This window comes from Lithobates pipiens, unplaced genomic scaffold (genome assembly GCF_037356315.1).
Source record: "Lithobates pipiens isolate NorthernLeopardFrog02 unplaced genomic scaffold, aLitPip1_a1.2 Scaffold_22, whole genome shotgun sequence".
NCBI lineage: Eukaryota > Metazoa > Chordata > Amphibia > Anura > Ranidae > Lithobates > Lithobates pipiens.
This window is the reverse complement of record NW_027507784.1, coordinates 15,742,882-15,754,970: the sequence shown is the minus strand read 5'-3', so window position 1 is coordinate 15,754,970 and position 12,089 is coordinate 15,742,882. Positions and strand designations below refer to the sequence as shown.

Here is a 12,089-nt window from a genome sequence, read left to right as displayed (position 1 = left end):
CAGCACTTGTTGACTGTGTCAATCCACTCACACATAATCACTCCCGTAACTTACATTTCACTATGTATGATCACTGCTACGAATATCATTAATATATTTCTATTACATCAATATGCTTTTCCCTTTTAAGCACACTATTTTTAATACTGACTAAGTTACTATGTGTATGGGACATATATGATATCGTGCCAAATTACTATTTGATAATCCTTTTTATCGTCAGTCTTTTTATTTATACATCTATATATATATATATACTTAGAATTATTTACCGTATAATGATACTCTGGTGAAACCGCCATGAGTTTACTTACCTTACTTTACGCAATTACTAAATGATTGCTATTGATTGCAGGCGCAGTCTCCTCCGTCCCTCCAGGGGCGTGAACAGTGTGGCTCCTTGTAAGTCCTTCCGGGTGGGTTTCCTTCCTCCCTGGGGAGACGGGGGGCGAGCATCAGAGACCTCTCGGATTCCCTAAGCGGCTTTTAGGATTTTGGGTGATAGGAATACCCATTCCACCCTTGAGCGGTAAATATACCCCTATTGGCTCACCTAAATGTTATCTGTATTGACATGTTTTTTTAACTTTGAACTCATGTAAATTTTTCCAGATCCAATCGTCCCCCTGAAGAGACCATATGCTGGTCGAAACGCGTCGGGGCTCAATCACTATACAACACTATGTAATACAACAGTGTGTAATCATACATGTTTGTTTTATTGGGTTGTGGAATATGTAATGTGTATTCTTTGAATCAGATGGTATACTTTGTATTGAACCATACTATGACATTGGACATTCTTTGAATAAATTAATTTCTTTATATACAACTATGATAAAAGGTACTTGACTTTGCTATCCCGCTGCCAAAAAGCCCCATCGGGGAAACTCTTTTTCTTTTTGTAGAGAATGCTGGAAAACCTCTAAAATGTGTGATTGTGAGCATGTCATGCAGAAATGTAGAAGCTGGTAACCTCACATTCACTTTTTATGGATTTGGTCGGTGGAAGCCCAGGACACTTGGGGGGAAAAAGTACAGAAACACAGAGAGAACATACCAACTCCATGCAGAGAGAGCCCCAGTGGGGCATGGTTTAATAACAATTTGCAACACTATTTGTGCCAGATCCCAAAGGAGAGCAAATTGTATTGCCTATCTTTTGTGTCATACAGTATATGGCCTGTCATTTGCTATTACATATTTCCTATAAAATAATAATATATATATATATATATATATATATATATATATATATATATATATATATATATATATATATATATATATATATAAAATAAAATACCTTGGTAAAGTGTTCCGAAAGTCATTGCTGCTCTGTAAAGTTTTAGAAGTTTGAGAACTGGCCTCCCCATACTGCGGTGAACATTGAACCATGGAGTGCTGTACTTGTGTACTTACACCTATCTCCCGATATTCTGATTGGGTTTTTCCAGTGGTATTAACATTATTATGGGGGCTGTTTGACTTATTAGAGACTTCGGGGAAGATATCAGATATTTTTTTGTTTTTTGAAGAGTTACATTCATCCTCAGAGGCTGGAATGGTTTGTGTGAAGCCATCGGTTGTCTTGTGATTTTCAGACATTGTTGAGTTAGTCTTGGATTTCTCTCCCTCAGTCGTGCTACTATCCCAGCTATCTGTTTTAGATAATACGGGTGAGATGTCATTTTCTGTGTTCGGTTCATCATATGTTTCATCCTCAGCTTCAATAGAAACATTTGTCTTCATATGATCTGGCTTTGGTCTGTTGGGAAGGTGTAAAATAAATACATTGTTTCCTATCTGTATTTTATCTTCATGCCACAGCTGGGTCAATGTTTTGGACAAGCAGCCATTGACATAGGTTTTTGAGTTGTCAACTGGAGTTAGAAAAACCTCTCCTTCTTCTGTCTTCCTAATCACACAGTGTTCACATTCAGCCTCAGGACCAGAGATCTGGATGTCTTGAGAAGGTCCAGAGCCAATCTTGGTGATATCAGTTATATTGTGGATAATTAATGCTGTACTTTGTTGGATAAGATAGCATTGATTACTAAATATGACATCCTGTTTATTAAGAATGACGCCCATGTTCTCCACATTCTTCTGCCATTCCTGTGTGGCGATTTCAGTCCTTCTTAGCTTTTCTTCCCACGAGGTTTTCAGATCTCTGAGAAGATTTTCTTTTTCTTCCAAATGCAACTTTAGTTCTTGTACTTCTGCCTTCACTTGTTCTGTTGTTGTAAGCTGCTCTCTGAGTCTTTTTATTTCCTCCTGTAGCTCCTCTATGACTTTAGATTTCACATCTTCATTCACCACGGCTTGGTTGACTATTCGTTTGGCACTGTCTGCGTATCTTAGGGTAGAGAGTGTTTCTTGATAATTATCTGCTGCAGGACTGACTGTGGCCAACATAATCGTCTTGCTGTTTCCTCCAAGATTGTTCTTTAGAAGCCATGTGAGCACAGAGTCTCTATAATTCACGTATTGACTCTTCCTTTTATTTTCTGAGATTTCAGCCAATGAATTTATGACTAGACCGAGAGTTAAGAGGGATTTGTTGATATTACAACTCTCCTTGAGCTGACTGCCTTGGGCTCCAGATTTGTAGGACCTCTCACTTCCCGCCAGATCTACCAGGCTGACCTTACTCACCAACTCTCTGGAGGCTCCAGACTTTTGATCATTACATGTTTGTGTAACGGTCAGTGTTAGTATAGAATGGGATCGACTGCTCTGTTCATTCATCTTGGTTTCTGCAATGGCCCTCTGTTTGTTACCTTGGTCCAGCAGTAATTTAATTTCTCCATAGCTTTGAACAGCATGACAAGATAACTCCTCAACATATGGACCAATTAGCCTGTCTTCTCGAACCTTTAGTTTCTTTTGTTTTTTTTCTGACCTTAGAAGATCTCTCACCTCCTCATTATATATCTCAAAATAGGAGGCCTCAATCCTGGTGGTTTCCAAGTCATTGGACTCTTTATGAAATAAAGCAGAGCAGATTCTTGGCACAATACCGGGTTGGTCTTCTGTGCCCATCATTGAAAATGTTTTCCCTGATCCGGTTTGGCCATAAGCAAAGATACACACATTGTAACCATGCCATATGTTCTCAAGAGCTCCATCTCCAAGATGTTCAAAAACATCCTCCTGCTTAGTATCATGTCTATCCTCTGTCCAGAAACAGTTGTCATATGTGAAGATATGAGGTTCTTTTCTGTCTTTTTCCTTGCAAGAAATGGGTGGCAGAAGGGTAATCTGGTTTCCACTGACCCGAACAACACACTCCGAGTTTAGTCCTTCTTCCCTCTGATTCAGAGGACGGACCCTCACAGCCACTTTCACTTTGCTGTTATTCATGTTCCCAGTTTTAGGCAACCTGTAGAAGGAAAATATAAGAAAATGTGAATTTGCTTATATTATCAACCTGCAGACTTACATGTGGAAAACAAAAAAAAAAGTATGTTAATAGTGTATTTGCTTTCGAGCAGTGGCGGTCCGTCAATACGGGGTGCAGGGGCACTGCCCCCCCACCCACAGCAAAAGAAAAAAATAACGTCAATTTAAGTCTGTGCAGTACGCCGGACACATGGGTGCTATGGGAGGCATGCCGTGTTTCCAAACACGTGATTATGGATAAGAAGCCTTATTGGAGGCCTTTAGATTGTCTTCAGGGTCCAGAGCAATGCGTCCCACTGTACTATTATGTTCCTTCTGCTTGTGCTCCGATTGGCACTCCATAGGGCATAGGCGGTGCTTTCTTAGGACCTACAACGTCACTTCTGGTTTCACGAGCGCCTCACTGGGATGGAATGCAAGGCCTGAGTGGCCAGGAGGAGTGGGTGCTCATCGGCCGGCGGCCAGGGCATATATGCTGCTGTACTGATAGGGAGGAGTGGATGTCTGGGCTGATGTCTGTGGTAAGCACTGCTGGACAAGGTGTCATCCTGGGACTCGGAGTGAGCAGCAGTACTAGTGCAGTAGGCTATTGCTGATGCACTGCATTGGGGGGAGTGGGGACACTCATAATGGGCACAGCAGGCCCAGTAGATGTACATGCCTGGCCGGGAACTCAGCACAGGGATAATGGTGGGAAGTGAACCCCTCATAATGGGCACAGTGAGGCTGCAATTGATGGGCACAGTGAGTCTGCATTTTTTTTTTGTATTTTTCAGAATTTTTCAGATACTACACCCCAAACTCCCCTCATCGAATGTGTTTGTGCACTGGTCCAAATTATTTGGCGGAGGGGCTGTTATGGTGTGGGGGTGGTTTTCAGGGGTTGGGCTTGGCCGCTTATTTCCAGTGAATGGAACTCTTAAGGCGTCAGCATCTGGAAGAATGATCAAACATTCCCATAGACACACTCCTAAACCTTGTGGACGGCCTTCCCAGAAGAGCTGTTATAGCTGCAAAGGGCGGAGCCAACTCAATATTGAACCCTACGGACTAAGACTGGGATGCCATTAAAGTTCATGTCAGTGTAAAGGCAGGCGTCCCAATACTTTTAGTAATATAGTCTATCTAGAAATAGGCAAGTATAAAAAAAATAAACAATACATCTCCTCCCAGGGTGCAGGGCTAATGGTGTGAGGAAGAGTTCTAGCCTCTTTATTTTTATGTCTACCTTAGAAGATATCTCCGTACTAGGGTTTAGCCAATGGTTCAGTGGTATTTCTACCACTTCTGTATAGGAACTGTTTCTGCTTCCTAAGGAAGCAGTGGGTGCTTGCAACTGCAATACCTAGGAACTGCTAGTGGCATGGCATGTTGCTTAAAGAGGAAGTAAACCCTGATGAGTTTACTTCCTCTTTAATTCCCTGCAAAGGTAAAGCATAATGGGCTACTATGTGATAAATAAATTGCGGCGCTGCCAGCAAAATAAACTGAAAATGAAAAAAATAATATCTCTAAACATATAAGGTGAAACAAAAGTGAATCCACCTCACAAAATGATCAAATGTGCAATATAGGGCAATACACTGTAGTATCTAATAAATGTGCATAAATAAACAATCATGCAAAAATGTATATAACACAATCAAAAATAGCAAAAAAAGGTGACTGAAATGGAATGTGCAAACAATGCAATAAACAAAAAGTAGTGTTCCTTAATTCAAGTCCATGCAATTGCTTCGTAAACATAAATCAAAGTCCATGCACAAAAAAGTGACTTCCAAACATGTGATAGTCCAGCGACTAACTTCAGTGCCAAACAGGTGCACCACCAGTTTCCCCCAGCCTCTCACCTCAAATGCTTAGTATACAGACACTGTATATGAGCAGAAGCTAATCCATCATCATCCGTCCAGCAGATAGTATACACCTGTACATTCCTTTCCCAGGTTCTTCACATATCTCTCATTATAGTGTGCGGTACATAGAGTATGGAATAAAAGGACAGGGGGGCTCTCATGTGTAGTATTTAAATAAAGCGATTTAATAAAGTAAATGGTCACTTACATCTAAGCAGAAAACAGCGAGTAACGTCGTACAATCCGAACTTCCGGTCTCGGCCGCGACCGGAAGTAATGAGTGCAACACCACAGCTCCTTCCCTGACGCGTTGCGTCACACCCTCGTGACTTTTTCACACGAGGGTGTGATGCAACGCGTCAGGGAAGGAGCTGTGGTGTTGCACTCATTACTTCCGGTCGCGGCCGAGACCGGAAGTTCGGATTGTACGACGTTACTCGCTGTTTTCTGCTTAGATGTAAGTGACCATTTACTTTATTAAATCGCTTTATTTAAATACTACACATGAGAGCCCCCCTGTCCTTTTATTCCATACTCTATGTACCGCACACTATAATGAGAGATATGTGAAGAACCTGGGAAAGGAATGTACAGGTGTATACTATCTGCTGGACGGATGATGATGGATTAGCTTCTGCTCATATACAGTGTCTGTATACTAAGCATTTGAGGTGAGAGGCTGGGGGAAACTGGTGGTGCACCTGTTTGGCACTGAAGTTAGTCGCTGGACTATCACATGTTTGGAAGTCACTTTTTTGTGCATGGACTTTGATTTATGTTCACGAAGCAATTGCATGGACTTGAATTAAGGAACACTACTTTTTGTTTATTGCATTGTTTGCACATTCCATTTCAGTCACCTTTTTTTGCTATTTTTGATTGTGTTATATACATTTTTGCATGATTGTTTATTTATGCACATTTATTAGATACTACAGTGTATTGCCCTATATTGCACATTTGATCATTTTGTGAGGTGGATTCACTTTTGTTTCACCTTATATGTTTAGAGATATTATTTTTTTCATTTTCAGTTTATTTTGCTGGCAGCGCCGCAATTTATTTATCACTTGTATTACTTTTAGTGCTGAGATCACTATTTCTTGCCGGCTGCTTCCACATACTTATATATTTTTATTTACTTACATATATAGACTCCACACATTTTTTAAATTTTTTAGGTTTTTTTGTCTACACTTTTATTAGTGAGGTGAAGCGCATTAGTACTTTTCAATTATAATGGGCTACTATGCATCGCATCGCATCGCATCGCATAGTAGTCCATTATGTGTCACTTACCTGACACAGGAGCCAGCGAAGTCACTGCTGTCCCCTGTAGCCCGGAGAATCCATCTTCTCGGTGGGTCTCGCCGCTCCGCCGCTGTCATTCGGCGAAGCCGCGATGACGTCACTCCCGCACATGGGCACAGGAGCCGCCACGCATGCGCCGTAGACAGCGGTTCCTGTCTTTCGGCAAATATCTCATAAACCGCGTAGGTTTAGGAGATATTTCTTGGACCTACAGGTAAGCCTTAATCTAGGCTTACCTGCAGGTCAAAGTTGGTTGTAAGGCTTTACAACCACTTTAATATGGACAGAATTCCCTGGCCAAGTAAGCAAAGGGGCAGGGATAGCAGTGACATTACTACCCAAATATGGACCCTTGGGCAATGCTCAAACATCTCTACCCTTCCTTATATAGCTGATGACAGCTCAAAGAGTCTCACTGGGAATGGTCACGTGTGCGGGGTCATTTGTTTTTAAAAAAAAAATTTCCAGATTGTCAGCGGACATCATCGATGGCTTTACAATGAGGGACTTTTTAAAAAAAAATTAAATAAAGAACTTTCCAGATGTTTGGGTGTCTTTATTTCTAGACTACATCTTTTTTGTTGTGAATCAGTGGTACTTAAGCACCGTACACACGAGTGGACTTTTCAACATCCAAAGTCTGACGGAATGATTCCGGCAGACTATTCGATCGTGTGTGGGCTGCAACGGACTTTTGATTCGCAAAAGTCTGACAGACTTTAGAAATGGAACATGCTTCAAATTTTTCCGCCAGAACTCTGCCGGACCCAGTTCCTACCGAAAAATTTGCTCGTGTGTGTGCTATTCCGACGGACTAAAACCGACGCTAGGGCAGCTATTGGCTACTGGCTATGAACTTCCTTATTCGAGTCCAGTCGTACGTCATCACGTTCGAATCCATCGGAGTTTGGTGTGATTGTGTGTGGCCAAGTCCGCTCATTCGAAAAGTCCGTCAGAACTCTGTCGGAACTCCATCAGAACTCCGTCGAAAGTCTGCCGGACTTAAGTCCTGTCGCGGCATTACTCATTCACATAGAGAGGGATGTTAGCTGCGGCCCTCTTATTATTAAAGGGGGCTTCCAAGTTACGATAAGCCGCAGATTCCACCTGCAGATCCCCCCAAACCACCTGCCAGGGTTGTGGGGAAGAGGCCTTTGTCCTCATCAACATGGATGGTAACAAAGTACTTTTTTTGTTAGGGGAAGCTTCCTTCTGGCAAGGTACCCTTCTTCATGATGAGGACATGTGACCTGATATGGTTCTGTGGAGGGAAGGGGGGTGCATGCATGTCCTTCCAGGTTGCATGCTCGGATTAAGGGTCTGGAATGCATTTTTGGGGGGATCTCATGCTTTATCTTTTGTGAGGTACCCCCTTAAAATCATTACCGTATTCAAAAGGGTCCGGTATGGATTTTTGGAGGACATTGTGCATTTTCTTTTTATTCTTGTTGTAGGATATGCTACAGCAAAAGTGACATTTACAAAGAAAAAACAATACAGGTTAAATTTCCAGCTAATGACTTTCATTGCCTACGTTTTTTTTAAACAAAACAGCACACAAATGTCCCCCAAATTACACAGCAGACCCTTAAAAAAAAAAAAAAAAAACTGTCAATGACATGTAATTTGCTAGTGAACTCAACCACTTAAAGAGGAAGTAAACCCCACTGGGTGTTACTTCCTCTTTGTTTTCCTGCAAAGGTAAAGCATAATGGGCTACTATGCATCGCATCGCATCGCATCGCATAGTAGCGCATTATGTGTCACTTACCTGCAGGGCTGGACTGGGACAGAAATTTGGCCCTGGACTTCATCCAGACCGGCCCACTTACATTTTGAGTGTCCCATCACCAGCCCCCTTACATCAGAGTGTCCCATCACCAGCCCCCTTACAAAAGAGTGTCCCATCACCAGCCCCCTTACATCAGAGTGTCCCGTAACCAGCTCCCTTACATCAGAGTGTCCCATCAGCAGCCCCCTTAGATCAGAGTGTCCCATCAGCAGCCCCCTTACATCAGAGTGTCCCATCGGCAGCCCCCTTACATCAGAGTGTCCCATCGGCAGCCCCCTTACATCAGAGTGTCCCATCAGCAGCCTCCTTACATCAGAGTGTCCCATCAGCAGCCTCCTTACATCAGAGTGTCCCATCAGCAGCCCCCTTACATCAGAGTGTCCCATCAGCAGCCCCCTTACATCAGAGTGTCCCATCAGCAGCCCCCTTACATCAGAGTGTCCCATCAGCAGCCTCCTTACATCAGAGTGTCCCATCAGCAGCCCCCTTACATCAGAGTGTCCCATCAGCAGCCCCCTTACATCAGAGTGTCCCATCAGCAGCCCCCTTACATCAGAGTGGCCCACTGAGCCATTGGCCCACCGGGAAAATCCCGGTAGTCCCGATGGCCAGTACATGCCTGCTTACCTGACACAAGAGCCTGCAATGTCACCGTTGTCCCCTCTTCCATGAAGCATCCATCTTCCTTCTGGGCATCGAGGCTCCGGAGCTGTGATTGGCCGGAGCCACGATGACGTCACTCCCACGCACACCACTAACGGTATGATCGCCATTAGCAGAGGCATGCTCAGTGCGCCTGCGCGCCGCTGTGTACGGCGCATGCAGGTCAAAGTGGTCTGTAAGGGTTTGCAACCAATTTGAGGACCGAGCCTCTTTCTGAGATTTGTTGTTTACAAGTTAAAAACAGTTTGTTTGTTGTTTTCTTTGCTAGAAAATTACTTAGAATCCCCAAACATTATACAATTTTTTCCTAACACCCTAGAGAATAAAATGGCGGTCGTTACCATACTTTCTGTCACACCGTATTTGCACAGTGGTCTTGCAAGTGCACCTTTTTTTGGAAAAAATACACTTTTTTAAATTAAAAAATAAGACAACAGTAAAGTTAGCCCAATTTTTTTTATATTGTGAAAGATAATGTTACGCAAAGTAAATTGATACCCAACATGTCACGCTTCAAAATTGCACCCGCTCGTGGAACAGTGACAAACTTTTACCCTTAAAAATCTCCATAGGCGATGTTTAGAAAATTCTACAGGTTGCATGTTTTGAGTTACAGAGGAGATCTAGGGCTAGAATTATTGCTCTCGCTCTACCGATCGAGACGATACCTCACATGTGTGGTTTGAATAACGCTTTCATATGCGGGTGCTACTCACGTATGTGTTCACTTCTGCGTGCGAGCTCGACAGAGCGCGTTTAAAAATATAAATTCTTATTTATTTTACTTTTTATTTATTTTTATTTTTTCACTGTTCTTTAAAAAAAAAAAAAAAGTGTCACTTTTATTCCTATTACACGGAATGTAAACATCCCTTGTAATACAAAAAAAAAAAGCATGACAGGTCCTCTTAAATATGAGATCTGAGGTCAAAATATTTACACTAAAATGCAATAAAAAATACAATGTTGTCATTTAAAAAAAAAAAAAAAAAAATGTATATTGTTAATGTTGATGTTCTAGCACTCTCTGTATATCATTGCTCCGGCCGCATAGCATTTTTAAAGCTTTCAGACCCCTTTCACACCAGGGCGTTTTGCAGGCGCTATAGCGTTAGAAATAGCGCCTGAAATCCGCCCTAAAAAAGCTGCACCATTGTGTGTAGTGTGAAAGCCCCGAGGGCTTTCACACTACAGCGGTGCGCTGGCAGGACGTCAGGGAAAAGTCCTGCCAGCAGCTTCTTTGGAGCGGTGAAGGAGCGGTGTGTTTACCGCTCCTCCACCGCTGCTCCCCATTGAAATCAATGGGGCAGCGCTGTAATACCGCCGGCAAAACGCCGCAATTGCGGCATATTGCCGGCGGTTTAACCCTTTCTCGGCCGCTAGCGGGGGGTAAAAGCAAATTGCTAGCGAGAGGTAAAAGCAAATCTGGCGGTAAAACGCCGCTAAAAATAGCAGCGTTTTACCGCCCGCGCTATGGGGGGTGTGGTGTGAAAGGGGTCTTAAAGTTTTTGCATTAATAGATGTTCCACCCCCCATTCTATTTCTGATGCATTTTTTTACGTTTTTAATTTGATAGATTTAGATCCCGTTGATTTTATAGTAATAATATTATTTAAACTTCTTTGAAGTTTAACGACCGGGGCAGGCGCTCCCTGAAGGAGAGGGGGACCACAAAGAAGCAGATACACACAGGAGAAAGATACATAGAATATATACAATATGGTCTATGGCTGTGTTTCTCAACTCCAGTCCTCAAGGCGCCCCAACAGGTCATGTTTTCAGGTTTTCCATTCGTTTGCACAGGAGATTTGATCAGTTTCACTGCCTTAATAATTACCACAGTTGTTTCATCTGAGGGGAATCCTGAAAACATGACCCATTGGGGCGTCCTTCAGGACTGGGGTTGAGAAACACTGATCTATGGTTCAGAGTTATGGTCGTGGGCCTTTAATAGAAAATACTGAACTCACCATTAAGCTAGATTGGGGGTAAGTTCCCTCGAGGTTGGTGTTATCTTGCTCTTGCCGTGTTCCCATATCTTGATCTCTTCTCATCGGTGAAGTTTTGGTTGTCCCATCGTGCATTCCATATACATTGAGGAGCTGTAGATCCAACTGAAGAGATCGGGATGTCTGTATTCCGCACGTCTTCCTCTTCCGCGTTGTCTACAGAAGGCGTCTCCCTCTGGGATTTGTCACCTGTTGTGTTACTCACAGCTTTGCTCTCGAATTCCCGGAGGGTGTGACCTGATTCCGGTCTGACTGGATTGTTTGCTTTCCATGTTGCTTAGAGGTGAAGGCGGTTTCACTTTTATTATCAGTAGAGATTAGTGAATCTTTAGAACTCTGCTGTACTAGGAGTGTTCCCCGTCTGGCTTGGGCTTTGTTTCCCTGGAATTGGATATCAGGCGGGTTTATGGCTTTTTTTATGACTTTTTTCTTTTTAATTGTAATTATTTTAAAACTTGCAAAGAAATGTTTGGCGTCCTCCCAAATAAATATATATTTTTTCCAAATACATTGACCACTTCCGGACCGCCACTCGACCATATACATCCTAAATTTGAAGAGTAATATCATTGATATGGAAGTAGCTAGCAGCCATAACCCTGGTATCCTCTTCTTCGGTCAGCGGCCCGGCTTCAAATAATGGTGGTCTCTGCAGCAGATTCGGCGTGAGATCACTTTTAATCGGTGGGGATCCCCTCCCGCCGCGCTTACCGGTGCCCTCTGCCGCTTACCAGAGCCGTCGGAAGTGGCGGACGCGATCAGATCCTCTTTTATTGCAGGGTGAAAGCAACGTCAAAACGTCACTTCCACTCATAGCTCTTAGCCCCTGTACACACGATCGGAGATTTCGACAACCAAATCCGTCGGATTTTGTCCGTCGGATCTTGTCCGAAACTGTTGCATACACACGGTCGGACTAAGTTGTCGAAAAATCCGATCATTCAGAACGTGATGAAGTAATTTCGTTACGATGGGACTACATTCAGGCTAGTAGCCAATAGCTTTGATGTAGGAATTTGATCTGAGCATGCGTGGCACTTGGTCCGATCGGAA

At 43.0% G+C, this 12,089-nt stretch overlaps 1 protein-coding gene across 2 annotated transcripts in view; it reads right to left on the bottom strand.

Annotated features, from left to right (window-relative positions):
• The window catches only part of LOC143923342 (kinesin-like protein KIF13A), a 511,776-nt gene extending 500,518 nt beyond the window's left edge, over window positions 1-11,258 (bottom strand). The window contains exons 1-2 of one of the 2 annotated variants that reach the window (XM_077446954.1): window positions 10,998-11,258; window positions 1,307-3,385 (exon numbers count right to left, since the gene is read on the bottom strand). In XM_077446954.1, coding sequence (XP_077303080.1) covers window positions 1,307-3,366 — 2,060 coding nt within the window. In that variant the 5' untranslated portion in view covers window positions 3,367-3,385; window positions 10,998-11,258. The remainder of the gene's footprint in view (window positions 1-1,306; window positions 3,386-10,997) is intronic. The other variant, XM_077446953.1, reaches the window with a different exon arrangement.
• Between the last annotated feature and the right edge of the window lie 831 nt (window positions 11,259-12,089).